At 52.8% G+C, this 27,755-nt stretch overlaps 10 protein-coding genes across 10 annotated transcripts; 3 read left to right on the forward strand and 7 right to left on the reverse strand.

Moving 5' to 3' along the window:
* Positions 1–502: 502 nt before the first annotated feature.
* On the forward strand, positions 503–3,337 carry AB675_9235 (Nitrogen regulatory protein areA; the record flags this gene model as incomplete). The annotated part of the gene is made up of 3 exons (XM_018149750.1): positions 503–1,005; positions 1,056–1,434; positions 1,481–3,337. The coding sequence occupies 3 exons, from the start codon at positions 503–505 to the stop codon at positions 3,335–3,337; spliced, it is 2,739 nt and encodes a 912-aa protein (XP_018001730.1).
* A 753-nt stretch (positions 3,338–4,090) lies between these two features.
* On the reverse strand, positions 4,091–4,972 carry AB675_9236 (Phosphatidylinositol transfer protein SFH5; the record flags this gene model as incomplete). Its single annotated transcript, XM_018149751.1, has 1 exon — positions 4,091–4,972. The coding sequence occupies one exon, from the start codon at positions 4,970–4,972 to the stop codon at positions 4,091–4,093; it is 882 nt and encodes a 293-aa protein (XP_018001724.1).
* A 2,032-nt stretch (positions 4,973–7,004) lies between these two features.
* Positions 7,005–7,877, forward strand: AB675_9238 (uncharacterized protein; the record flags this gene model as incomplete). The annotated part of the gene is made up of 1 exon (XM_018149752.1): positions 7,005–7,877. One exon carries the CDS (start codon positions 7,005–7,007, stop codon positions 7,875–7,877), a length of 873 nt encoding a protein of 290 aa, XP_018001537.1.
* Positions 7,878–9,105: 1,228 nt separating this feature from the next.
* Positions 9,106–10,986, reverse strand: AB675_9239 (uncharacterized protein; the record flags this gene model as incomplete). Its single annotated transcript, XM_018149753.1, has 1 exon — positions 9,106–10,986. The coding sequence occupies one exon, from the start codon at positions 10,984–10,986 to the stop codon at positions 9,106–9,108; it is 1,881 nt and encodes a 626-aa protein (XP_018001371.1).
* Positions 10,987–11,504: 518 nt separating this feature from the next.
* AB675_9240 (U3 small nucleolar RNA-associated protein 25) lies at positions 11,505–13,475 on the reverse strand (the record flags this gene model as incomplete). The annotated part of the gene is made up of 1 exon (XM_018149755.1): positions 11,505–13,475. The coding sequence occupies one exon, from the start codon at positions 13,473–13,475 to the stop codon at positions 11,505–11,507; it is 1,971 nt and encodes a 656-aa protein (XP_018001686.1).
* A 562-nt stretch (positions 13,476–14,037) lies between these two features.
* AB675_9241 (uncharacterized protein) lies at positions 14,038–14,480 on the reverse strand (the record flags this gene model as incomplete). The annotated part of the gene is made up of 2 exons (XM_018149756.1): positions 14,038–14,290; positions 14,353–14,480. 2 exons carry the CDS (start codon positions 14,478–14,480, stop codon positions 14,038–14,040), a joined length of 381 nt encoding a protein of 126 aa, XP_018001373.1.
* Positions 14,481–14,987: 507 nt separating this feature from the next.
* On the reverse strand, positions 14,988–15,449 carry AB675_9242 (uncharacterized protein; the record flags this gene model as incomplete). The annotated part of the gene is made up of 2 exons (XM_018149757.1): positions 14,988–15,279; positions 15,328–15,449. 2 exons carry the CDS (start codon positions 15,447–15,449, stop codon positions 14,988–14,990), a joined length of 414 nt encoding a protein of 137 aa, XP_018001338.1.
* A 2,405-nt stretch (positions 15,450–17,854) lies between these two features.
* Positions 17,855–18,575, reverse strand: AB675_9243 (uncharacterized protein; the record flags this gene model as incomplete). The annotated part of the gene is made up of 3 exons (XM_018149758.1): positions 17,855–18,086; positions 18,143–18,440; positions 18,488–18,575. The coding sequence occupies 3 exons, from the start codon at positions 18,573–18,575 to the stop codon at positions 17,855–17,857; spliced, it is 618 nt and encodes a 205-aa protein (XP_018001704.1).
* Positions 18,576–23,641: 5,066 nt separating this feature from the next.
* On the forward strand, positions 23,642–25,990 carry AB675_9244 (G2-specific protein kinase nimA; the record flags this gene model as incomplete). Its single annotated transcript, XM_018149759.1, has 3 exons — positions 23,642–23,693; positions 23,744–23,796; positions 23,846–25,990. The coding sequence occupies 3 exons, from the start codon at positions 23,642–23,644 to the stop codon at positions 25,988–25,990; spliced, it is 2,250 nt and encodes a 749-aa protein (XP_018001438.1).
* A 445-nt stretch (positions 25,991–26,435) lies between these two features.
* AB675_9245 (Protein saf1) lies at positions 26,436–27,359 on the reverse strand (the record flags this gene model as incomplete). The annotated part of the gene is made up of 1 exon (XM_018149760.1): positions 26,436–27,359. One exon carries the CDS (start codon positions 27,357–27,359, stop codon positions 26,436–26,438), a length of 924 nt encoding a protein of 307 aa, XP_018001477.1.
* Positions 27,360–27,755: the final 396 nt, after the last annotated feature.

Genomic DNA, 27,755 nt, shown 5'->3' on the forward strand with positions numbered 1-27,755 from the left:
TTCATACCGTGCGTAGCTTGAAAGTCTCATCTGAGATGCTGCACGAACAGTATATACTCGAGCCCATAGGTTACGGGGCTTGGAGGCTATTCGTCTAGCGGGAACAAGCCCTGAAAGCAAGCATCGACGAGCGTCAGCAGCGCTGGCGTTATTCGGGGGAGTCAGGACTATGGCCGTACTAGCACCCATGTCCACCCTGTTCAGTCCAGCGAGGCACATGCAATCCCAACCCAACCCTTACACCCATACCCGACTGCAGCATCTTTTCCCACGCTTTCCATCTTTCCTGCAATCCTCCCACCTTTTGCTGCTCACCACCTTTTCATTCCTTCTCCCGACCTCTTAGACTGCGCTCGTGTGCGCTCTGCAACCTGACAGAAATTCCGGTGTGCATCAGCTATTCGCCGGTGGCCGCATCTGCGATTTGGGGACTCCGGAAGCGACGCCATTACTCCAGACTGGCCCTCCGCCCCATGTGCAATAGTTACACAACGCTACGGCGATGTCGAATGCCCGTCATGGACCTAAGCGTGGGGGAATTTCTGCTTTGCGCGCAGCATCTGCGCTGTCCTTAAGCAATACAGAATCGTCTTTCGATCCCAAGCTCCCGTCCTCCACACAAATATCGAACTCAGCTTTACTCGACTCACACTCACCACCGCAGAACCTCGACCTCGCTCTGGGAGCGTCGAATGTCCTCGATTTCGCTCATCACCAAACCAACAACAATAGTAATACAGACAATCTGGATTTCCCAAGTTTAGATGCCGATGCTCACGATGAGCTCTTGCAAGATGCGGCCTTTCCAGAGTGGAGAGATGACTCAGGCACAGGTGCCGACACGCTCGAGACACCAGAAGAGATGCAACAGAAGGATCCTCTAGGCACTCAAATATGGAAGCTCTATAGCCGAACGAAGACTCGGTTGCCAAATCAGGAGAGGATGGAAAACCTGACCTGGAGGATGATGGCCATGAATTTACGTCGCCGCGAGCAGCAAGCAGCGTGCGTTTGGGCTTCTCCGTCGTGCGAATCATTGCTAACAGAATTCGCAGACTTGCAGCTCAAAGGGCACAAGAAGAAGCTGCAGCGAAATCGCAACAGCAAGATCCCCAGCCTGTGCCTAACTCACATTCATCCAAAGGCAGCGGCATTACTCAGCTTAGAGAGTCGTCACAACAAGCTGCTGAGCCATTTCCCGATGCCATGAATTTGGACGACTTTATAGTTCCTACTTCGGTCGCTTCACCAGCCGGCTTGCCGACCCCGTCATCAACAGATGCCCCGCCGCACCATCCCATCGCCATCAACCAAAAGCAGAAAGACAAGCTTCAAGCACCCATCGTCCCCGCCTCGTCTTTGCCGAAAGATCGAACTGGATTTGAGGGTCTTCCACGCCGAATGCGGAAGACCAGTGTCGATGACAGGCGAACAGTATGTGTCCAAATCTGCTAATGTGATCCAAATTAATGGCAAGTAGGGACGCAAAAGACCAGCCGACTTCTCGCCTCAAGTCCCACCTTTGGTTATGCCTGCAGGAGAGCAAAGAGGAAGCACGCCTGGTTTGCCCGAGTACAGCTTGAATGACACCTCGATATACCCTCATCAGCATCACATCAACACTAACATTCCCGTGCAATTCTCGGGTTACAGTGGGATGAACGATGATCCGGTACTTTCGTCAGCTGGACCATTCCAGCAGAACTTCAGCTTCTCTCCAGCGGCCTCACCTATGGTCTCTCATGGTCCTTTCTCTGCGATGTATCAGCAGAGTTCTGTGCCATCATCTGTAAATTCCGCCGGCGGATTCTACTCGCCGCCTCAATCTGGCTACCCTTCGGTCGCGTCGACGCCTCAAGCCATCCCGGAACAAGACGGCCAGTATTATTTTGAGCAAAATGCCAACGATTATCGGCACCCTCGGCATATGAGGCCCTACCAAAATGTCCGCTCTGCGCATATGATGGCTCCAGTGCCGTCTCATTTCAACTATACGCCCAGTCAAGAGCAGCTATATCACTCATTGAACTCAATGGGCTCAGCGCCGCAGTTGAATGGCTATATGATGCCGCAGCAACATGTTGATCCGAGCAGAGTACTCGGAGTTTCACCCTCGCACCTCCCTGGACACGAAAATATGTTTCAGTTTGGCGCAGACTCTGACAACGAGGACGAGGAGGGCAATTTCGCCGATCGCAACATCATGATGCAGGAAGACTATTCTGGTCAGAATGGTGAGCATAGCATGGATCTGAACGGCGGAGTACACTGGGACTCGAATGCGTCAGAATATGGCTCCATGCAAAGGAAACAAGTCAGAATCGGCGGATCTGAAATGGTCAATTCTCCGGATTGGAGCGGCAGCGTGTTGAGTCGCACTTATGGATCTGCAGCGTCCATCAGTGATATACGGGATCGGAACATGGATCCTAGGCGACAGACGAAATTGCCACGAACGACATCAACTCCTGCACTTGCTGGACACCCATCACAGGTCCATGTGACTTCTCCTCCGGAATCAGGGTTTAGCAGCCGTGCTCCTTCGCGCCCCGGCAGTCCGGGACCGAAGAGTATGGAAGCAAACGGAGCGCCAACGACCTGCACAAATTGTTTCACGCAGACTACTCCACTATGGCGAAGGAACCCTGAAGGTCAGCCGTTGTGTAATGCTTGTGGTCTGTTCCTCAAGCTTCACGGCGTGGTGCGGCCACTCTCGCTGAAGACCGATGTCATTAAGAAGCGAAATCGAGGTAGCGGTAACAGTGCTCCAGTGAGTGCTACCTCGACCAGGTCCAAGAAGCCCTTGCCACGGAAGAATTCAGTCCAAATTTCGGCAATGACGCCCAACGTCAATGGAGCGCTCAGTGACCACAACTCGGCCTCGCCAGGCTCTGTTCAAGGTTCTGCACACTCTGGATCAGCTGTGACGACGCCCACAAGCTTCACTGGCACGACCGGCGGCAAGCCAGGAGTTGTGCCAATTGCAGCAGCACCACCGAAACCGCCTGTTCAGGGTCTGAACCAGAGCCGTCCGATGCAAGTAGCTCCAAAGCGTACAAGAAGACAATCTCGCATCTCTGCGAGCGCTATTGCTCTGGCACCTAGCAGCGCTCCAGCATCCGCGGATGGCGACTCGCCGGACTCGTCGAAGTCTGGTGGATCTTCGGCTACCCGCATGAGACCTGCCAATCTTTCCCAGTCGTTCGGCCCGTCAACAATGGCAGCTGTGATGTCGCAGAATGGCATGACTCCTGCAAATGTGACTGGTCCTCCGGGGCCTCGAGGTGCTGGCGGTCAGAACAGTCAAGAGTGGGAATGGCTCACAATGAGTCTATAGGCCACATTGCCATTACGCCTGGTACGCAGCTCGAGCGATAGCGGGAGTGATGCTCGATGGGAAATAAGGTATCCAGTCGGTGGCATAGACTGTTCAAGAGATCCTGCATAACGGTTGATCGACGCCACCGCTATACCGTCGTGCACAGTAGCTGCGCCTGATTGCCTCCGAATACCGACAGCATGAAGCATAGCCAGACCCAACCTCATCAACTTTGTTTCGAACCCACGGGCAACGACGCCTGAGCTGGCGGCCAACCCATTACTTGCCCAGTCTGGGCCTACTGCTGAAGTCATATAGATGCCTGGACCACGACAGAGCCGTCTAGAGGACTGGTTCGCACTACAATCAACCGACATTTTCCGCTACTCAAATACGACTTCCGATTTAGATCAGACGAATTTGGTGTCAACAAGACTTACAGAATTTAATTGCACGATGTCGATGGTAATAACGATGGTAGATGAGAAGGGAGGATGCTTGGAAATTCTGCAATTCGTTGTTTTTACGACCATGATATCACCGCGTCTGCAAATGATGTCGACTCTCTGCCTTGCAGGGACGAGTCAGCAGAAGTGCGCACTGTGCTGTTTTTGTTGGGAACTCCGTGAAGGATGAATATAGATGGCACGTACAGAATCGAGATACGAGAATACAGCAATATGTTTGCTATCGCTAGAGCTTTTCCCAGGCATGTGAATGTCATCAATTGTATCCGACACATCGAGTTTACGAGCTTGCTTCATACTCGGATTATGCCAGGTTGACCTGCTTGCCGACCTCCTTAAGCCCCTTCCCTTCACCGCCGTAGTCCGGCGGTAGTTGCTTGCCAAGATCCGATACCTTGCTGGAGCCAAACTCATGAACCATGTTCATACTATTGGCCATCGGATGGAACTTCTTTATTGTCTTGGCCGCCACGAAGAGCTTCATGAACGTATATACAAAGCCCATGATAGCCGGAACATTGACGAAGAACTTTTCCTTGAGCAGCTCCGGATAGTTGTCTGCCAGAACTTTGATGGTCTCGGTAGACGCTGTCTTGACCTCGGCCGACTGGCGGAAAAAAGAGATGCCTTTATAATCATGGGCCTGATATATCTTCCAAGGATCGTGTTCGGGTGTGATGGGCTCCTTCGCGGAGTTGAGATCGAGTTCTGCTAGGGCTTGCTCCATGACTGCAACTCGCCAGGAGATGAACTCCTTCAGATCGCCGAATGTGGCTCTGATGTCCTTAACACCGCCATAGATATTCCAGGTGAAGACTTCCCTGCCGTCTGACTCTCCGGGAAGGGCACTGCCGTAGCTTGTGACGTAGCCCAGGCCGTCGAATTTGGATGCCGAATGCGGCTTCTTGAGTAGGTCAAGAGGCTTGTTCTCTTGCCGCCAGTCCAGAGTGCGTTTCAACTTGTCTTTGGCTTGGGTTAGATCTCCATCATAGGCATTAATGAACTTCTGGAAGACGATCTGGGACGGGACATGTGTTTTCGGATCTGCAAGTTGCACACCCCAGATCTCATCGTGAGCATGTGCATGAGCTATTTGCCAAAGCTCGTCGATGCCGTTGGTGGTTTCTGTGCTTGTAGTAGGCTCCTGAATAGGCGTTGGGACCGACTCTTTCTTAGTGTCGTCCATGGCGACTATTTGGCAGCGTTCTCGGTACGTTTGGATGGTGGCTTGAGGAATGGATGCCACGACACACTCACCGGCGCCTCGCGCGACGAAGGTGTCCCAGAGGATTGGCAGCCGGATGGCCTGTGCTTTCCCAAGCGACTCGAAGCGATTGATAAGATAAGCGGAGTTCCTTGGCAAGAGCGGATCACTGGTATTCTCCAAGATATCGGTCTCTACAGATCTCTCGCGACGTGATGGGTGCAGTGAGTCGTTGGGGATGAGGGCTTTCCGACCAGGTCTACCACGTCGGGGTATTGTGCGTACCTGTGCAGTTCAGGTACGACGCCAGCATGTCTCTGCTGCTCAGTCGCAGGAGGGTCTCTTCAAGGACTTGAGATCTCAACCGACATCGCCGAGCTTCGCCTTCTGCTTCGAGTGCGTACATACCACAGCGTTGTAAGCCTCCAGCTGACAGTAACGACAGCATTGATGGCGTGCTGCTCCGCAGTTCGACGCCCATACCTGGCGCATCGGAGTCGCTCTCGTATCTGCGGACGAACAACATTCCATTCCTGCTTCTCACGAATGGAGGTGGGAAGCACGAACAATCGAGGCTGGACGATCTATCAGAAAAGCTTGGACTACAACTCGATGCTCCTCCGATCGGCACGTCCGTTCTGGTTCAATCACATACACCTTCAGTGACCTTGGTGAGCAAGAGAACCTGAAAGATAAGTGCGTCCTGGTCATGGGAGGTGATGGCTCGAAATGTCGAGAGGTCGCCGAGTCCTATGGCTACAAGAATGTTGTCACTTCCGCAGACATCTACGCGGCTCATCCAGAGTTGTGGCCGTTTAGTAAGAACTTCCTGACAAGTTACTACCAAGACATTGCTCAGCCACTGAAGCGATCGATCAGTACTGCGTCGCCATCTGATAGCCTCAAGATTGACGCCGTATTCGTCTACAATGACCCGCGAGACTGGGGACTTGACATTCAGCTGATCTTGGACGTTCTGCTATCTCGTGAGGGCATCCTGGGCACACTATCCGAGAAGAACGGCAATCCGGATCTGCCAAATCACGGATACCTTCAGGACGGCCAGCCAAAGTTGTACTTTTCAAACCCAGACATCCTTTGGGCGGCAAAGTATCCGCTCCCCCGCCTGGGCCAGGGCGGCTTCCATGCTGCCTTGAAGGGTGCGTGGGCAGCTGTGACTGGCCTGCAAAGTCCCAAGGAGATTCCAAGCATGAATGAAGTTGTCATCGGCAAGCCGTTCAAACTGACCTATGATTTTGCTGAACGGCAGTTGATGCGCAATAGACAGCACTTATCGAACAGTAAATTGAATCCGCTCAAGACGGTGTATATGGTTGGCGACAACCCGGAAAGTGATATCAGAGGTGCGAACGATTATCGTAGCGCGGAGGGGGTCGAGTGGGTGTCAATGCTGACAAGGACCGGCGTGTATGATGGGCGGGCTATTAGCATGAAGAATCGGGTACCAAAGTTCATCGTGAAAGACGTCGCTGAAGCTGTTGGGCTCGCGCTGAAACGAGAACAAGATCGATCATGACCAGTGCGAGAGCAATCCGAGACGACAACACGTATTTACCTGGCATATCGCACCACCACGTCCGGCGCTGAGCACTTCGACTCTCCTGTCCTACAGCAATGACCATGCATACTAGATCCATCCGCTTACGAGAACGACAGACAACGATAGACAGGGATAGACAGCAATAGACAACAATAGGCGATAGACGAGCAGCGATGGGTTACAGCGTTAGAAGAATTGCTGCTGGTCTTGAAATGACAGCTTGCCCGGCAACCAGCAACCGCAGACCTGTAACCATGCTCTGATTCCTTTCAGGTGAACAACATCAAACAAACAGGTGATTGGCAGTTCTGTGTCTTGACTCAACTTTCTTCTCTGGTCAGCAGATACTTTCGGAAAATATCATCATGACAACGATCTCCTGACTGGCATCATTTGAGCTCAGTTGGACTTCTAGCATCGTCAACCTGTCCGTGGCGGAGGCGGCGGCGCATCATGGCAGACCATCCTCGCTTGCGCTTTCGATCGCGATCTTTGTCGAGTGTGCCGAATACCCCAGCCACCCGCCACATCAGAAAGGAAGCTCTCTACAACCGACATGTCGATCTAGAGCGCATCAGCAATCTGTCGGACCCTCTTGAACGGGATGATCGAGCTTGCAAGATCTTTGTCTCCTCGCTCGCTCTTAGCCACGACACCGACCGTGACAACCAAAGCATCATCATCCGTCCTAGAACCATCGGCAGCAAAGTCACCGGCACTTCTGGCGACCATTGGTATTTTCGCGCGTTAGCCTCGGGTCTTCCACAAGATGTACGCCATACTTTCGCTGCGTCGTCCTCATCTTCGATGTGTCAGGGTTTGGCAGGATCTCAGAAGGTCGGCAGGATCAATCACTCACGCGGCATTGCGAGCCATGTCCTCAAGCTCTCCACTTCAGCCATCCACATCGCTCTAGCTATTCAGCCTTCCTTCATGCATGCCTTCCTAACTGGTTATCCTGGATCACTGCCGACAGACCCTGGCGCGAATATCGCTGGCAGTCTGATCAGAAGATATGGCGAGCTTTCGGCGGAGTACTGCCGCCTTGTCGCTCAGGACAGAGAGAGCCGCAAGAGCGTGAAGAGCAAGCAACGTCCGTCTAAGGGAGCCAAGAGCGCGAAGGTCAATATCCACACCAATGGGGAACAGCATCCTTCCAATGGACACAAGAGCACGAAATTCAAGAACCACTCAAACCGTGAACAAGATCGTCCTCGAGGCAAGCGAGGCGGGATGTACGGCCGCGGAATGAGTAGGGCTAAGGCACGCGGCAAAGTTCCAAGCAACGAACAAAGCCAAGACAAATCGCACATGAACGATCATTAGGGGATAGGTCGATGTGGACGACTTCATGGGACGTGCCGGGAGGTCTTGGTGGATTATGGGAAGGCGCGCTGGCTAGAGCACTGTTTGGATTAGACAGGCGGGCAGCTACTTCGGAGAAATAGGACGAGAGCAATTCGCCATGGGAAGGAGCGTTGAGATATCGCTAGGATCATCGACTTCCGTTTCAAAGAAATGCGATACAGATGAATTGCTTTCATGTCAGTTTGATTCGCCCGATGACTGTTGCTAGCCCAAAAGAGCAAGAAAGATGTCAAGTACTGATGCACGGTAACTCCTGCCTTGGTTTGACTGTGCGTTGGTCTTTGCTGCCAATCCACCTGCCTGCCCTCGATCTACGAAGGCGCCAAGCCCGTCTGACTCCATGTCTTCCATTCTTCCACGGGCCATAGAACTTGCGCCTTTGCGTCCCCCAAACTGCCCCTAGGTCAAAACACTTCCCTGCTCGTAAGCTTTCGAGTCGGCTCGATATCGTGGGACGAAGTCAAGGAATGGCAGACCGTGATTCAGGTGTGCCGGTGAGTTGATTTGGGCGACACGCCGTAGCAGTGGGGCCATCGCCGCCCCGCTGGTCAGCCCCTGCTAGACAGACGATCGTGCCTCTCCCGTGCTCGGCCCCGTAGGTTCGAATGTCGGGCGGGCGAAATTGAGGTCGTCGAAAATCCCAGGACAGTGAACACTTCGCTTACCAAAGCAGATCTGGGAGGATGCTTGCCAGACCGGTTGACAAGATCACTCGCCTTAGGACGCCGGGCGAAAAGAGGCTCCTGTTCTGTGCCAGCATACTTCACCAACGCACTACGAGCACGTCACGGCCACAAATTACTCTTTCGGATGCTCGTGGATCTGAGATCGTTCATTCATTGTCTGGCCGGCGGTCGAATATATGTGTGCTCCGTAGGGCACGTCCGTGGACGCTTTCTGAGGCAAAATTCCCTCCCGCTGCCTTGTTGCCCAGCAGTATTGAGCTGCTTACCTCAAGCGTGCCCTGCAGCGACAATCGATCGCCTGGTCGGGCGCAACGTCGAACTTCGGATCGACGACGTTTGCCCCCAACAGCGCAGAGCTTGGTTTCCCAGCCCAAAACTGCAACGTACAAACACCGCAGACCGGCTTCCGGTGTCCTGTCGTCCTCGTGCAGCCGGTTGATGGCGGAAACGTATCCTGCCGATGGTTTTGCCACTTGATGTGCGACAGCTTTACTGACTGCCTATGTCAGAAACCCATCGTAGGAGCCGAAACACACGAGCTTGCTCAAAGCAGTCCAAATACGTTCCATGAGTCCAAGCTTGGAAGATATGGGAGGCTCGACGCATTTGGCCATTGTCTCGATGGCTGTCGTGTCGAAAGCACCGGGGACCTTGACTTCGAATTCATCCACATAGGAAAGCGATTTGTGCTCCTCATTAAGGGCGGCTTCAATTACGTGGCTCTGGGCATCACAGAAGCGCGCCTTTGGCTTGCTCTGAGAAAAGCTCGTTTCGATGTCGCCAGCTCTGCTGTCGTCAGGAGCGCTCGCGGATGTCGAAGATGATGATTGGCTCCGCGCGATACCGTAGGTCTGAGAAGGTATGCTTTCATACGCAGGCCTAGGGTGCTGAGCCGCTGCGGTGTCCACGTTACTGGTGTGCTCTGCTTGCTCGTCGCCACTGGAGACATCGTGGGAAGCAAGCGCTTCGGTCACTTGCGCGCTGCCGAGTGTAGGGGCCTGCTTGGGGGCATTTGACGATCGTCCGAGGTCATTGGTAACGGAATGCTTCTCATGATCATACCGCAGTCTTGCTCCGCTACTCGACTGCGGTGCGACTCTGGCCCGGGATCCATGGTTGCCACCGTCTGCAAAATTTGCAAACCAGTAGACCGGATCTCTGATGCTGGTTACTCTGCTTTTAACTGGCGCAGTGACACAGGTTCGGTCTCGAGCGGCTCGGCTTCTTACCACGTTGTCATGGTTCTCACTTGTAACTGGTCGAGATTTATTTTGACGGTTGTTAAAAATTGACTCGTATCGCCCAGGTTGCTGACCAGCCCAGACTGGATCTACAAAGCTTCGATCATTCTCGACTGCAGTCTCCTTGGCCGTCTCACTGGGATACGAGTGCAGGTGGTCTATCGGAATCGATAACAAATGCTTATCGGACCCAGAGGATGAGATCTTCCTGCTGAGAAGTCGGGATGACGCCTGGGGTGAATGGTTCACAGTCACTAGCATTTCTGATGCGTCAGGATCAATCTTTTGACCCAACGAGTTGGAATCGGCGTCAAGCTTGCCCGAAGCACCCTTGACTTCGGAGTCTTCGGTCTTTGCCCTACATCGACGTGTGACCTTCTTTTGGAGATACTTGATGGACTCGATAGCGATTACCTGGACATCCTCCGCGAAACGAACCGACTTTCGTGCCTTGGGAACCGAGGAGGCCTGAGCGTCATCCTTTCGCTTCTCTTCTGCGGGCGATACATACTCTGTGGATCTGACGGCACAGGTAGTTGATGCGGTATCGTCGCTCCTCATTTGCATGAGCCATTTACGCGATGCTTTTCCAAGGTGGAATTTCTGGAGAAGCGAGATTATTTCTTCGATCCTTGACGCGTTGCTCGAATCTGAAGGTAAGTCACGGCGAGACACATGCGCCTGCTCCACGCAGAGTGCGAGGCTGATGAGTGGTGCGCTGTTCGCGGGATCTGCTGTCTCGATGCCGAAGCTATAGTCTGTGTCGTTCCTACCCTTCTTCGTTGCAGGGACAGGGAGATCTGATTCGAGCAGCAGATTCTCTGTAGAGCTGCGCTTCATACATCGTTTGGGTGGGTGCTTTGTCGCATGCTCCGCCAGCTTTGCCGAATAGAAGCCTTCGGTCCTCACGCGTCTACGAATCTTCTCTGCACGTGAGAGAGAGCTTGGGGACCTGGGTATGAGCTTCTTGCGCTCAGTGCTTGCATACTTGGACTTCATCATCTCCTCACGGCCGGCTTTCTTCGTCCAAGCATTGGCAGTCAACATACTATCGTCGGGAAACATGCGACCTTGGTAGAAAGGTCCGCTCGGTAAGACACTTTGTGCGCGGAGGCGATAGGGAAGATTGAGCAGCGCCATGTTGAGTGGTGCACAGCAATCAGGTAAGCGGGCGAGCCACGGTATCTGTCGAGGTTTTGACGCGTTGCTGAAGGTTCTGCGTGTTCGTCAACATCTTACTGATGGGTCGGAAGATTCCGTGGGCCATACCTGCTCCTGTCGTGCGACACGATATGGCTGTCCAGATGCGGAGCTCGCGTGTCGGACAAGTGTACGCGCGATTGCTGATAGAACAAGAGGCAGACTTGAAAGACAGCAGGCTGCTTCGTTGCACGAGGCCATTCACAGCGGTAGCTAGGATGTGGTGAATGACTGGGTCAGTATGTGTATAAGGCAAGGTGAGGAGGCGAAGTTGATGGAAGACGCGCTGGGCAGTAATCTCTGGACGTGATCGCAAGGCTGCAAAGAGTGTGTGCAGTAACACATCAAGTGACAAGCATTGCGTGAAGGATGCGTGGGTCTAGCTTCCGGCCATCACAATTCACAGATCTTGCTGTTCCTTAACTTGTGACATCTGTATGTCAAGTGAGGCGTGATGTTCAGACGAAGTCGAAGACATCGCCGGCGCCGTCCGAGATAAGCCGACCGACTCGATCCGTCCCGACTATACGCTCCAGCTTCAAGACGTCCCATTTCGAAAACATCGCCCTGGCAGAACCCTTCCCACCATTCACGCTGCCATCTATGAGATCTCGATTGATTCCAAGCATCGCCACGATCTCGTTCCAGAAGATGGGGTTTTCGGGTGGTCCATAGAAGATAACCTTGCGTACACCTTTGATCTTATAGCGGAAATGGTGGTGTGCTCGCTCGGTATATAGCAAAATGGTATTACGTCCACTTAACAGATGAGAACGTGCCCGTGCAGTATCCTTGACTGATGTATATTCGGAGACACATCCGAACGAAATGGAAGTGCTCTCCAAGGAGTTGGTGAGGTGATTCCTTACTCGAGTGAAGTCTGCATAGGTCGGTACATACACTAACACGCCCTTGCTTCCCTTGTCCTTCGCAATCTGAGGTATGATGGAGGCGCAGAAATATTTAAATCGTGCGTCGCTGTCCTTCGAGGCTGTTGGGGAGTCGAAGCGTAGGAATGTTTGGCTGACGGGTATTGGAACCGAGTTGGTGACATCAAGCATGGAACCTTCGTAGAGAGGTACGTACTTGATCATACCTGCGATGTTGTGCAATCGAGATGAAGCCAAAGCATTGATTTCGGGTGTCAAATAGGCTGAGAGGATGATCGTTTGCTGCATGTACTTGGAGAGCCCATCAAGATACCATTCCCTGACCCGTCTGTAGTCGCATCCATGTGACTCCTTTGGAATACCGTTGAGCTCAGAGAAAGCAGACTCGACGTGCTGCCAATTCTGCATTTGTAAAGCACTGGCGTGATCGATGATTGCGATCTCTATGGATGATAGAAAACCAGCGTCCGGCGCTTTCTTTTCATCCTTGCTGCCGCCAGAACTGATGGCTCGAAACAAGCCAAGTGGAGAGCACAGTATGATGTCGGAGTTGTAGAAGCCAGAGAAATACTTTATCGTCTTTCTGGTAAACTTAAGCCCGATGCGAAAGTCCTCTTCATGATTGCCACCAAAGAGCTCTTGGAAGTCCTCGGGCTTCTCAGACCACTCTTCAGTGTCATCACGAGAGAAGGTCTCCAAGAAGCGAGCCTTGTTCTCCTGTTGTTCTGGTTCGCTGTATCTCACAATCGCGTCGATGAAGCGGACACAGCTCTGCTTTGTTGGTAACATGATTAGGACCTTTGGTCTGGTAAATCCTTGGTCTCGATACTCCTGTTGATCATCATCACTTTGAGATAGCTTCGCTGTGTTCTTCAAAACTCGGTCCCTGGTTTTGAAGGCATGATTGAGCGCATGAAGGACACAAATGTCTCTAAATCTGGACGAATTTGTCACTGTGCGACAGCCAACCACCACATCGTGGTACCCGAAGATCGCACCGGCCACATCTGACTCAGACTCTGTAAGGTCAGCGATGAGCTCGGAGGCCTTGTGCTGGAGCCGCCGCTTCAGACTGATGTCCGCAAGTTTTCTGACCACTGACGATGGCTGCGTGTCTGGCGCAGCAAGCCAGGTTTTGCGTAATGAAGTTCCTACCATCTTCGAGTTTGGTTTTTGCTTATCACGACTGCGCTCTGCTATGGAAGCCTGAATCTCTTTCACAGTAGGGATCGAGAAGTGGCGGTCGAAAGGATCCTCCGTCTCATCTCCGTCTTCACTTTCAGCATCCTCTGCTTCATTGGCATCGCCACCTTCAATCGCATCCTTTGAAACATCCTGAGTCTTTGCCGCAACTGGCGCGTTTTCAGTCTTGTCGTGATCTGTGTACGTCGCTGATGATCGTGGACTTGTAGATTCGCCGGTCTCAAGTTCTGGATGGTGGTCCAACTTGCGACGCTTCCGATTTGGACCGGCACCATTTACGGGTCGAAGAGCATTCAATAGGCTCGAGTAGGACCCAGTAGTCTCGCTGTATGCCATGTTGTCTACTGTACTGGTGTTGCAACACCAAAGACAGTGCGTGAATTGGAAGGTTGACAACACAATGGATGGAAATTCTATGCCAAGACGCTAAGACAATGATCCTAACTAGCTCTGAGCTTAACTGCACCACGTTTGCCTAATTGTTGCCTCTCAGCCTTGCTGTCAGAGTTGTGGTTGTGACTCTTGTCAGTCTTGAGGGAAGTCAGCATATATCAATTCATACGAGGCTCACTGTGGCCACTTGAGTGAGGTCCATCAGGTAGGTACGCGGGCTGGAGACATCGTCACGGGACTGACCGACTACGCTAACAAGCTCGGGTGTTCATCAGAAAGTGTGAGTTTCGCGGCTGATGTGTCAATCAATTTTCATTGCTGCCGAGGCGGGCTTTGGCGTGTGGTACGAGTCGAAAGATTCCAACTCCGTGTTGTGCACTATCTACTAGCGCAGCTATGGGACTGGCTGCGGATGTGGTCGCATGGTACGTCGATCTCGGGCGTGGCTACCTGGAGGACTCTGTGACCAGAAGCTTGATGCTACAGGTGATGAGATCCCGTCCCGCTACTCGCTGGTAGCCTCTCCTTTGTTCTCCTTGACCGCTTCGGTGGTGCCCGCAACATCGTCGTCCTTTTCTTCAGACTTGACCTTCTTTGCAGATCCACCACCCTGCTTGCCCTTGCCGGAGTCCGGTGCCGTGCGCTTGCCTTTACCCTTGGTAGGGGTGGCAGACTTGTCGGCAGTATCGTTCTCCACATCAGGCAGAGCACCGAACTCCTTCTCGCAGCGGTCGAGGGCGCGGACTAGACGCATGCGGCTGGTGATTGTCAGTATGCTGTGTACATGCTTGCAGCAACGCGGGAGGGAGGAGTGACCTACGCAGCTTTGGCATTGAGACCACCACCTAGCATCTTGGCGAGCTTATCGGATGTTATGGGTTGGTCGCAGCCCGCTGCAGCATAGTACAGGAGCTTGACATCATCTGACTTGAGATTCGTGGACTCCATGGTTGACTATGGTTCGAGAGTAGTCTTGGTGATGGAAGGTGGGAGCTTGTGTGTTGGGTCTGAGCAGTGGTATGTCCGACAGAAGTTTGAGAATCAAGAAATGTTTGGATGTGCGGGGCTGCTACTTATACAAGGGCAGGCGACTAAGGCAAGTCATTTTCCGCCAGAAGAACGCTAAGGGTTGCTAGGAGATTCCCAAAGACATCAATTGGTATCTGCGTAACTTCGACAGCCCGAAGCTAAGCCTCAGGTGACTGTCGTCACTCAACTACCATCGAATATGGGTCATTTCTGGTCTGGAAGAGTCCTGACAGAAGGGAACCATTCTTGTATCTATCATGTTGGCCTTCGCGTTACAGCATGGCTCCCTGGTTCTGACATCCCTTGAGTACTTGTCTGGCTGGATGCAGTGGCCAGAGGTAGAATCTCTGCCTTCCGACGATGAGACCTGTTGATTCCACATGGAACGACCTGATAAGTCGTCCGCTCGACTGGCTGTCCCATAGACTAGGCAGAAGCACCATCGTCACTACCCTGCTCACCCTCAGCAGCCTTCGACTCCTCGTTCTCGGCCTTGGGAGTACCGTCAGGACCTTCCTCAGCCTCTTCCTCCTTGACCACTCCCTTAGCCTTCTTCTTGGAGTAGCGCGGCTTCTTGGTGGAGGATCCATCAGCACCGTCGGCGACTCCAGCAGCCTTGGGGCCACGCTTACGCGGAGTCTTTGGAGTGGCAGGGGTATCGTGACCAGCCTCTCCACGCTCAGCCTCGATGCGCTTCATGATGGCGTTGAACTTGTTGCTGCGATCTGTCAGTCCAGGTGATGACTGTCAAGGTCATTGGACTCACCGAGCACCACCAACACTCATACCAGTCTTGCCGGCCAAGTCTTCATAGTTGACCTTAAGTTTTGTCTCGGAGCACTTGATGCATTCGGCCAGGAATTGCTCGGTAGAGAATTCAGCTGGCATCTTGTCGGATGGGACTGAGTTTATGTGGTATCTGGGCGGTCGAGAAAGGGATTTACTTGGTAGTGATTGAGATGGTGGAAAGAGTGGAAATGTGGAAGACTTCGAACAAACAATTGAACTTGACTGCTGCAATAGCTTGGCAGAGACAGACAAACGACTTGTGGTGACAGGTGGCAAGTGAATCAAAAGTGCGGAGTTCCTTGCCGATTATATGTGCCCGGTACATATCGATGCATATATGTCTTCACTACATATTCCTCATCGCATTACCCGTTTGAACACCAGGTGACGATATCGTCGGCAGACTCTCCGGCTCTTCTGCGGATCCATCATTGTTCGAGCTTCTCGTGGAAGTCCACTGTGCCTCTGACAAGCGGCAAAGCCTCTTGAGCAGTCTCTCACTTAAGGGGACACAGAGGCGTTGATATCCCAGTAGAATCGGGTTGGCCACAATTTCAAGCCAAAGATCATGACGAGACCGTGGCCTTCGTGGCTGGGAACCCCTTCAACCATTCTGAATAACGCAGAACTCGTTCGGATGCTTGTCGGATGCTCATGGCTCCAACTTCAAGTACAAAGTTGATTCGGATAAGCCGGACGGCACAGAGCCCTCCCAGGTCCAGAGCTGTGACAAGCCTGCCAAAGCTGACAATGACAACGATGGACACAGCGCTCTGTACTTCGTGGTCTGCACAACCCGTAGGTATGAGTCAACCGAGCATCACGCCCAAATTGCCATGTAAGCGGATTGTCTTTGCATTTTCGAGCATCAACTTCATGCCTACCTAGGCGGGGATATGTACCGAAGACGTCGCGTGAAATTTGGAGGCACTGTACAGACACACGCATACTCAGTCCCGCTGCTTCTCCATGATTGTTGTGATCCTTTGCGTACCCAATGTCCTGACTCGCTGGCATTGCAAGGGAAGTACTTGCCAGTCAGAAAATGCAGCGTTTCCGAGACTACAATAAACGTGAATCATACGACGCAAATCTCACATACAAAATGGTTCGAAGCGACGGTACGCATCACCGAAAGGTACCTATAGGTCAAGCACTTACAATTGTCATGTATCGCTCCGATACTGTGCAATGCCGGATCCCACCACATGGGACCTGCCCACCAGCCACATACTCCTCCGGGGCGACCCCGGGACGATCCCAGATCTGCAGCCTAAGCCAAGCGAGATCGCAGATCACCTATCGTCATGGAACTGTCCCGGTGGCACCGCCTAATCTACCTGCCAATCGCGTGGTCCCCCTGCCGTCCGGCCTCAATCTGATTCCCGCATGGCTTAGGGAGGTGCGGCGACCCCCGAGTGTCGTGGCTTGGAGCAGATTCTCCCGCCTGCATTCAGAACACTCCCTTCCCGGGGCTCGATTCGAGGGCAGGACTCCAAATTTTATCGTGCTGGCAACGTTGTTCGCTCTGCTACATAGCAGAAAGCGAGCTCGCCATGACCTCGAGATCTTTCGCCGGTACGAAGCCGCGTGCTTAACCCACTCGTGGGATGCTGCGATTGCTATCCTATCTTGGCCGGCAGTGTCGTCTGCCACAGATCTCGGGCGAAGCTGCCCGAATATCGCCTCTTTGTCTGGTAGTGCGAGCAGTAGCGAGATCGTTACTACCTAAAAGGATTGGACTTAGGGGCGCGGGTAGGGGCGAAGGAGTTGTGATCGTCCCGTTCTATCCGATGCTATTAAAGTTCACACGGAAATTCAGTGCGCGGTTCCAGGGTGGCTAGTGAGTGCGGAATGTCCATTACGTACTTTCAGCGCCCCACGGTCGACCTGGGTATCGATGCCCCTACGCGACGGCTATGACAGAATTCCTTAGGGGTATGCGTACGGCGCCCACCTCACTTGCTTGCGGGCACCGTCAAGGCATATTGGTCTTGAGAGCTCCGCAGGCAACATAGCATCAGCTTTGCAGAGCGCTATTGTGAGCCGCAAGGAGGTGCAAGTCATGGCTTTATCATCATCCGAGGACGGCATCAATTCTAGAATCTACCAATACCTCTATTGAATGGACACATAATAAAACAGATCATCAAGAATGGCAGTATTTGCTTCCGCGACTGCTATCGGGATAGTTATCAACGCTCCCAAACGTCCACGGACCAAGAAAGTTCATCATCGCTAAGGTATGCAATCAGAAGCTTTTGTGCTGTCTCATACGCCAAATGGCGATTTACATCCATTGTGAAATGTCTTGGATATCCAGCCAAGGTCATGAAAGCGGACTCTGGCCACCACTGCCACCATGACAGCCCTTTTCATGTCGTTTCATGTTGCTGCGAACACTAAAGTGCTTGCCACATCCATCGTGTTTGCATTTGTATGGCTTCTCTCCGGTATGGGAGTAAGTGTGAATCTTGAGCGAACTAGGCCGAGAGAAAGGTTTGCTACAGGTCGGACAGATGTACCGTTCCTGGGTCTGGGGATACGATGGTGGGTTTGTAGCTGGGTAGTAGTGGTGATGTTGCCAGGTCGGAGCCAATCGAGGCTCCATCGACGGACCGCTTTGTGGTGTGAGTTGTGGAGAGCTGAATGGTGGTAGTGGCCGTTGGCTGGCGATGCCATTTGATGTAGCGCTCTCTGTCGCTGGCGTCCCAGACATCGGAGTAGCCGCGCTCGCTGTGTCAAGTAACGATAGGTCAGAGCTTGTCCGTGAACGTGATGAGGCAGACCACTGGTTCGAGTCTGGGACTGGCGGATATGAAGTTGAATCCGGCACCGACGAGTACGCCGTATCTTGCGAGTGGTGTGTCTCTAACTTTGGCGTGAAGTCAACCTTTGAAGCACCAGACGAAGCGTTCGAAGGTCTCTTGAGATCGATGATTGATGCGAGTGGACGCTCAGGCGACTGTCGCGAGCGGACGTAAGGGGATCGGCTGATTGAATGGCGTTCGGGACTTGTGCTTTCCTGGCCAGGTGAGCCGGCCGACCTTCTACGTCTACGATCCTCTGGTGAAGAGTGATCTACATTGGCTTCCACATGTCAGTCATGCGATTTAGTCAGGCTTGGGGCAACTCACATCGCTCAGAATGTTCCCGCACGGAATTCAGCAGACTCGATATTGGTGGCAGAGATGGCCGTGTATGAGGTTGTGGCTGGTGATCCATGGTGACGGAGAAGAAGTCTCGTCGGAGAGGTTGTGAGCGAAAAAATGTCGGGCTAGGATGTTGCGGAAGAATAGCCAGAGCCATAACGCACCAACTATAGGCGAGCTCGATACCGCGATATGGTCTGAGTGACACAGTGCTGATACGGCGCCTGATCGTTCCGATGACGAATCGTAGCTTGGTGGTTCAAACAGACTGATATAGTCCCTAGGTATCTGGACTGAGCCACAGGGTTCGCTAGAGTAATGATGGTACTCTCGATATGTTGGTACTGTGATTGGGGAAAGTGAGGTCAGACAAGATGGAGAGAGATCTGGGGAGGTACAGGAGTAGTATATCCAGTCTCGGATACGGCAAAGGTAATGTGCAAGCCTGTTGAAGATCAAAAGTGGGCAAATGCAGCAGACGATCTCGCGAAGTGCATGATGGAACAAATTAGACTTGGGGAGCCTCATACAACGGCGTGTTTGTACGAGTAGCGTCAATAATGTGGATTGTGGTCACACATTGGGTGCGGGCCCTTGTTTTCCCTGGCAAGTTGCCTTGGACCCAGCGCCTATGTATGCATCATGAGTCAGGACCGGACCCGAGTAGGTGGTGCTGACGCGAGGGGCAGCAAGCCAGAGGGGCACAATCTATTTGGGTTGTGAGCTACGACACTCTCTTTCCAGCAGCATGCAATTTCAGACGAGAGGATGGACGAGAAGTGGAAGAACACCTGATCAAGTTTTCTCTTGCGCGCAGCGACAGGCATACAGGACAGCATTCTTTGTGTGCCTTCTGCTACGGACCTCATGATGCTGTGAGTGCGAGGTCCATCTCGGCTCGAATACTACACTATTGTGAATTCTTAAGAGCCAAGGAAACCGACAAGACAAGAACATGACGAAACGGCATACAGAGACAAAGCCAGAGCAATTTTTGGCGTGATCGCACGGGATCGGCGACGATGGCAAGCCTGGCAACGTGGGGCATTACATCAAACCAAAAGGACTCGACCGGGATAGAGCTGCTAGGCGGGCTGGGCTACTCACAGGTTCACATCGCCCACTTCGTTGCCCTTGCCGTTTCCTGTTACAGATCTGTTCCACGCGAGATGAAAGGAAGGGCAAAGTCTACACTCCACATCCCACCCGGACTCGTACGTACGATGGGTATTTATTACAAAGTACCCATTCAATAATGATTGTCGAAAACCCCTTTGGACATGGTTTCAGGAATCGGCCGTTGGCTGCTTGATCCCGAGCCTTCGATAACCACATCTATCTGACTTCATATCACCGACGATCCTCGATGTGGATGAGGCAGATTCAGGCAATCTGGTCAGATCCGGGCGCCTTCTGAGTGAGAGTTGTCCCTACGACACAAAACGCGATCAGCTACACAGCGAGCTTGCAAGAATGCGGAGCGAGACCAGGACTGCAGCACTCATCAGAAGACCATGACGGCCGACTTGCGGCCATCGTTAACGTGATACAGGCCAGATATCCAGAATGCTACTGGTGCAAGTTGAGCTATCGCTAAGATTCGCTGTTAAGGGTAAGCTTCAGTTACATTTTTGGACTTCGCTTAACCAAGCCGTCCTAGCTGGGGCATAGACCAGGTTCTTACAGGCTCTACATCTGCAATCGCCGCGGCTCGGTTGGAGAATCTTTTGGAGGATCGACACCTTCAGTGACGCTTATTAGTGCTCGTATTATGCAGATCGTCTGCTTTTGCGCCGTCTTGTGAGGGTTTCAGACCCGGGACCCCGGATCGAGTACGGCCTTGCATGCTTTCTCTTGCCATCGTCTCCGCCTAAATGTGTGTTCATTTCAGAGCATCCTGGTTGCTCGTTTCACCAGATTGCTTTATAGGCTACACGGCCGTCCTGGAAGAGCTTCGGTGAAGCATAACCGATCAATCACCCTGGACACGAAGAGGCACAACTCGATGTGTTTGCTCTGACGCTCAGAGGTATTTGAGAGCACACGTACTGTGCTGACCAGTCTGACCGCCGTCGATTTGAGGTCAAGACCTGTTGCATGCAACAATCTGGTCTGTTACAAGCGCTAACGCCGAGGAGAGCGATGTGACAGGGCCTAGCTCTGCTCCTTTTGATAGTTGTGGCTTGTGCATCGAGGCATCCAAGCGCTTCGCACGTGGCTACTAACGTCTAGCTAGGCGTTGATGGGTCTTGGCTGACCAGGCCCTAGCTTTGCGAGATGATTGTTGACCAACTTTGCAGCGCAGTGCCTGCGCCAAGTCGGCTGACGCTGAGTAGAAGCAAGGCCTGAGGATTGTGAGGTTGCTCGCTGTTGCACGCACGATATACCTGATCCTGAGCCACTCCCATTGTGGAAATACGTGCTCAACCAGATTCGATGGAAAAGCCTGTAATACGATGGTCAAGAAATCGTTTCCGACTTGCCTCGCTTACGCAAATCATCGGCAGGGACCATCCCGACATCTCTCCACTGGAGACGAACGCATGCTGTCGAGCTTATTGTTATTCTCAGGCCCCTTCCGGCCAACCTGACTCACTTGGGGCAGCATTCTCTCGCGCGAGTTCGGGCGACCATGAATGGCTCGGCTGCTGCTGCGAGGTGCTTGCAATCATGCGAATGCCACACACTCGATCATCCTTTTGTACCTGCCATTACGTGCTCATTCTGGCCCGTTGGACTACAGGATGGCAATTTGAAGCTGCACCGTGGTTGATGCACTTTCTTTTCAGCCGACCGCAGAGTGTTCAACCACGATCAGTATTTCGTAGATCACCTGGTGAGCAGGTTGACTAAGATGACACTGACCATGGTCGTACGGAGACTTTCTGCTGCTTGAAATTATTCCTCTCATCTTGATAAGACGTCGCAGAGACTGAGCTTACCGCTTGTGGTTGCAGGTTGACAACTGGTGACCCAAAGCGAGGTCCACAAGATTTCTTTTCCCCATCAATTTAATGCACTAAACGTAAGGTTAGTACCCATGGTACTCGGTACTATGCAATACCTGATACAGGTACGAAGATCAGGTTCCCGTGGCTTGCTTTGCGCTACGGCAACCTGCGCCGTGGAAATCCCATCTGCCACGTGGAGTGGCTTGAGGTGGTCTGTTCACAAGCTCGCAGCCCACTGATCGACAGTGAGGATTTCAATTTCCCAACGACATCATTCCGAAGAATTACAATTGCCCACTTGCTGTGCGATGATGCCATAGCGACATGAGTCCATTCGCATCCTCCTATTCTCATCGAACAAGAGGATAGAATGCAGTAAATACCCGTATGAAATAAAGCAGCACAGCCGGGGAACGGCTTTATGCCCGTGCTCATGCGCGATGTTCCGGCAGCGATTCCCTGAAACCCCTTGAATGTGCAGATACCGATGACTTGGTAAGAATGAAAAGCCTCCGCGCATAGTTCAGGTTGTCAGAGAACAAACGACGAGAGTGGCCAATGGTGTGACCTGCAGGAATATGTGTGTACTCCGATTGTGGAACAGTCGCGGCGTGAGGTTCAAGCCTGTAAGCTGATGGCTAAGAAACGCCCAACCTTGGAAGGAAGCACATTCCAATCGGATGCCTTGGAGTACCTGCGGACTTGCATGTTCCGTGCAGAGATTCGACCTTCGATCCCATTTCCTCGGAGAGCCAAAACACCAGGACTGACAGCTGAAGTGGTCGGTCTGTGCACAAACAAGCCATGGACAAGTATCCCAAGCTGGCATGCTGCACGCTATCAGAGAGTTTTGGTCTAGAACTACGCCATGTTTCCGGTTGATCGGCGTCGCCGAACCAAAGTCAAATGAAACACGAGGCGGGGCTCCTGCAGCAAATGACTTCGCTTCGCGGCGTAATCACATACCCACAGCTATGAGGAATCGGGCCGGTATACTCCACGAAGGAAGCAAAGCAGATCCTACGCAATGCCACGCGAGTGTGCTGTTGTTTTCGGAAGAACATCGCTAAAGCTTTGTGCCGCTTCTGCTGCAGTGCTCCTCCACTACCCGAAAAAAGTCGCCGGCGTTCATTTACATGCAGCGGAAGCGGAAGCAGACAGCTGCCAGGATGCCGTAGACTACTCATGATTCTCGTGGTCAAGCTCACTCATGCAGCATTACCCGATCGATCAGGCGAGCTTGCCTAGTTGAAAATCGTGTGGCTGAATTATCTTGAGTCAGTGCAAGAAGAAAGCAGAATCGCCAAGAAGCCCATCGCCTGTCAACAGTGTCGTTTAGGCCGTGTGGTGCCCTGAACCCTGCATTCCCAATTGCTGGGTCGAGCCTAGGATTTGCGATCCGATGCACGTTCTTGCGCATACTTAATTGCGATGCGGTATCTGTTAACTGTACTCGTGTTGTGCTTCGTCTCTGCATCGGCGACCATCGGCGTCGCAACCCACCCATGCTTGACTATACCTGTACTTGGAAGAGTGAGCCTGTACATTGGCACAGTCGTGGCCGACTTGAAGATGTCAATTTGAGCGGTATACACGGCTCCGGCTTCCTGCACACATCGAACACCGTGCTATCTGTGTCTGATACATCTGCCGTCAGTCAACGCGTCGGCATCGCGACCTGTTGCATACGAATGGCTGTTGAATCGTGACACTTTTGCAAATTGATCGCGCACACGGTGGGCATGACCCGTCGGATCAGTCCCGCTGTCTTGGTCGTCCATACTTTTCGGCAGGCTTGTACGCGACCCTGTCGGGCGGGCGCTGTCGGCAAGTGCAAAGCACTCGAGCTGACGAGCGGACTGAACAAGTCCTGACTTATTAAGCGGTCGGCACAAATGACATGAAGTGAAGTCGGCAAGATGCCAGTGGTAGAGCCAAGAAGTGACGTAGCGCCTAAGGCAATGCCTGGGACCGAGGTTGCTGGGCAACTAATTTGTTTACTCCACGAAAGATCAGAACCTCAGATTGGTCCGTGTATGCTAATGGTCGCAGCCACTGGCATCGTACGGCACCATATCATTCAGTACTCAAACTCTAGTAGCAACGACATTCGTCAATGACAGCCTGAACATCAAATTGTGGTATCTTGGTCTTCAGCGAGCCAAAAAGGGCAGTCGCGTCGCTGGCCATGGCCCTCGTACCTGCCGATAACGACAAGTATGAGGTGCTGGAGATCATAGGTAAGAGCAGATCAGTGGTCTGGCAAGCAAGTAGCACTGACAACTCCCAGGTCGGGGGGCCTTCGGCATCATACGGAAGGTCCGCAGGAAATCAGATGGCTATGTGAGCTCGCTTCCCTTCGCTGCGACAAACACATGTTGACAATACGCAGATCCTATGCCGAAAGGAGATCAACTACATCAAGATGTCACAGAAGGAACGCGACCAGCTACATGCTGAGTTCTCTATCCTCGCCTCTCTCAAGCACTCCAACATTGTTGGCTACTACCACCGCGAACATCTGAAACAGACCCAAGAGCTGTACTTGTATATGGAGTATTGTGGTGGTGGCGATCTGGGCTCCATTATCAAAGACCTGAAAAAGAAACGGGAATACCCCAAGGAGGAATTTGTGTGGAGGATACTCAGTCAACTCGTCACAGCATTATACCGTTGTCACTATGGCGTCGATCCTCCAGAACCAGGCAACGACTTTGCCCGCCAGAAGGACACTCGACCCAAGGGGAAAGACATGATCCTTCACAGAGATCTGAAGCCAGAGAACATCTTCCTGGGCAAGGATCAGTCTGTCAAGCTAGGAGATTTCGGTCTGTCAAAATTGCTGCAGTCTCACGATTTTGCGTCTACCTACGTTGGCACTCCCTTCTACATGTCGCCCGAGATATGTGCTTCGGAGAAGTATACGCTACATTCCGATATCTGGTCTGTGGGTTGTATCATGTACGAGTTGTGCACCCACAATCCGCCGTTCAACGCCAACTCTCATCTGCAACTGATACAGCGGATACGGAAGGGCGAATTCACGCCAATACCTGCCATGTACTCCAGAGACCTGGCGAACGTCATATCGCAGTGTCTGAAGACGAATCCGCACAGTCGACCGGATACAGCATCCTTGCTCACAATTCCCTACATCTGGTTGGCTCGGAGACAGCAAGAAATGGTAGGGCTCGGCAAAGCACTCAAAACACGGGAAGAGGTTGCGGAGCAGAAGCTGCGGCAGGCAGAGGAACGTCTGGCCGCGATGGAAGCAGATAAGGCAACAATGCGTGCTGAGGTCGAGTCACAGGTGCGCAGAGAATGGGAAGTCAAGGCACGTCTGGAAATCGATCGGCAGGTCAACCTAGAGCTGGAGCGATTACGCCTTCAATTTGACGAGGAGGTCAAGACCAAGGTCACCGATTCTCTGGCCAAGCTCGATAAGACAGCAGATACAGCGCCCTCGAAAGACGGTGCTCCTCGAGCGGCAACAAGCAAAAGCTATTCCTCCTCGATCAATACGTTGGGAGAGGACGAGTTTCCCTCAACAACGGATGTGACTGACTTCTCTGAGCTTTCACTGAAGTCGCCTACCTCTTCGACCATACAAGCTGTTCCGCCAAAGAAGACTAAAACTCCATTCTCGAGAGCTAAGACTACGTTCGATTCGCCAATGGATATACAGATGTCCGAGCCATCACCAATCTCGATTTCCGGCCTTGCACTTTCGCCACGACGAACAGCAGCAGCACAAGCAACTGCTAACGGCACAACTACTGCTTTCGGTGTAAAGAACATCTTCGCCCAGGCTGCACGTCAGAAGGCGAAGTGGGAGCCAACATTTCCCTACAATTCTGACGATGAGGAGAATATCGACCCCGATGAGTTTACAGATGACGATGATGAAGTCCCAGACCTGCCGAGCCCAACTCGCGCCAAAGCTACCGTAGCGAGCACCGATCCGTTCAAGCAACCATTACCCGTGCCGCTGAAGGGTCGGCCGAACTTGATGCGGCAGCATACCACCGCAACGATGCAACGACTCACGACGAAACCGACGCTGTTTCCGACCAGTAACATCGGCAGCGCTAAAGCTGAGGCCGTGAAGGCCAGCATTGCAGCCGCAAATGCCAGATCATCCGAGCCAGAGATTCGGCAAACGAAGCCAACCAGTCCGAACAGACGGCTCAGCAAGATTCCAACGCAACCGTCCATGGACAATCTATATGTTGGCAGCACTTCGCCAATCCGCCGCACGAACACAACAGGCAAGCTTCAAAGCAAGCTGGCGTCCACTAAGCAGCCTCTGTCGGCAAATGGTGGAGGCAGTAACAGCAATCCTATCGGCGGACGTACACTGGTCGAGCTCTCCAACGCACGTGCTGGCGGCAGGCCGATCAGCAGTTGCGACAACTTCGCGTCTTTCGAGAAAGACTTGCCAGCTGTACCAGTCTGGGACCCCGATGCGGAGGGCGACAACATGCCGAGTCCGTTTCTGAAGCGTGACGCGAAGATCATCAGAGGCTTATTACGATGACAGGTCGATGGGCAACGACGGAAGCTATAGGCAATCTCTCTACATGTTGGACCTCGAAGGCCAACTCTGTTGATACTTGGCTGGCACAAAGACGCGTGTGGCCTTGGGGAGGACATGTGAACAATGACATATACTTTCGTATGTTGGAAGATGGGAGCAGGCTCGGCAAACATCATTATCATCTGGGCGCTGGATATGCTCATCATCATCAGCTCATGCGACTTAGCAGGCGAGCATTTCAAGGAGCTCTTTGGGCTATGCACCGCGTTGGACATGCAAGTGAAAGGCTGTATCACTAGCCTGGGTTCAGTCAGGACGGTACTCGGCGCTGCCGAGAGCTGGGTCAAAGCCTGGGCATGACTTTCAATAACCTTTCCAAATCTGTACGAAGGCATGCTTGCACACGCTTTCATTAGTACTGTAAACCCGTCCTTCTCAGACTCGCTCAGGCGTCCTCGTCTTCGACCTCCTCGATATACACCGTTTTCCTTACCAACGGTGTGTTCGTGGGAGGCTGATCATTCGAATCCACCGCCATCTCTGCTGCAAACCTGGCTTCTTCCTCGGCGAGCCGCTGGGCGGCCTGTCGTCGGGCTTCTAGATCTGCACTATTCGGTGCATTGCTAGGAGGCTGTTGCTGCTGATCTCGTCCCGGCCCATAGTAGCCCTGTGCTTCGAGCTTGTCCAATTCTTCTGGTTCCAGTAACCCGCCTTCGCCATTTACTGCGGCTTGCTTACGCTTGACGATGTCTGGTACGAAACGTGAGGTTGCTTCCTTCTTCAGGTCACGCAGTTGTGGAGCGGCGCTGTAGGTGGTTTTTTGCTCGACGGCAGGAGTCACGACCGGAGTCGGGTTCTCCTTGTTCTGCGACCTATCTTGGTTCTGGTGGTTGAAGTATCGCCTGTGCTCCCGTGGAATTGGCGGCGGTGTATCTTCAGGCATCGGTATCCTTCGGACGGAGTCATCTGTATCGCTGCCGTCAGATTGTCGCCTGTGGCGTGGTGGCACGCGGTCTCCATTGTGCTGTCGTTTCCCAAGCACCTGACGATCCTGGTCGCGATTTTGGGGCTGGCGGTTGCCGCTTTGTTGTGGTGCTTTCTCTCCAAGAGCTTCCCTAGCTTTACGCACTGCCTTTATATCTCGCTCCAACTCTTCGAGTTGTGCCTTTTCATAGGCCTTGAGGTCGCCGGCTGCTTCGAGGGCTTTGAGGTCGTCGATTTGACGCTGGATTCGGTCTGGGTTTCGCTTTGCGAGCTTCTCGTTTCGGCGGTTCTGCTGCTCTGTTTTGGCCTTCTTCAGTGCCTTTGCCTTCTCAGCTTTGCGCTGCTGTTGCGCTGGATTGACGCTTCTCTCTTTGTCCTTCGCCATTCGTGCTCTATTGTGGGGATTGAAACACTGTACAAATCGACTCTTGACGAATTGGATGCGCTAAGCGCAAACACTCGCCGGGCGGGCACCCTCGGTGGTGGCTTTTCAGGCCTATGAAGGCCTTTGGGCTCACCGGTCAGAGGTAAATCAGCGGCTTTACACGCAGGAGTTGTAGGGCAGTAGTGGCAATAAAGTGATTCCAGGTGCAGTAGTGATGCAGGACGCGCCCACTTGACTGCATGAATTTATGCAGGCGATCAGGGATTAGTCTCGACCAACCTGACGGGAGTTCTCTGATCTGGTCGCGGACTCCAGAGCTTTCAAAAGTTGTGCCACGTGAAACACGCTTCTGGGGGACATGCAGTCAAAGTTATGCTGTGCCAGATGATTTTGAAA

This window comes from Cyphellophora attinorum, assembly GCF_001299255.1.
Source record: "Cyphellophora attinorum strain CBS 131958 chromosome Unknown Contig9, whole genome shotgun sequence".
Lineage (NCBI taxonomy): Eukaryota > Fungi > Ascomycota > Eurotiomycetes > Chaetothyriales > Cyphellophoraceae > Cyphellophora > Cyphellophora attinorum.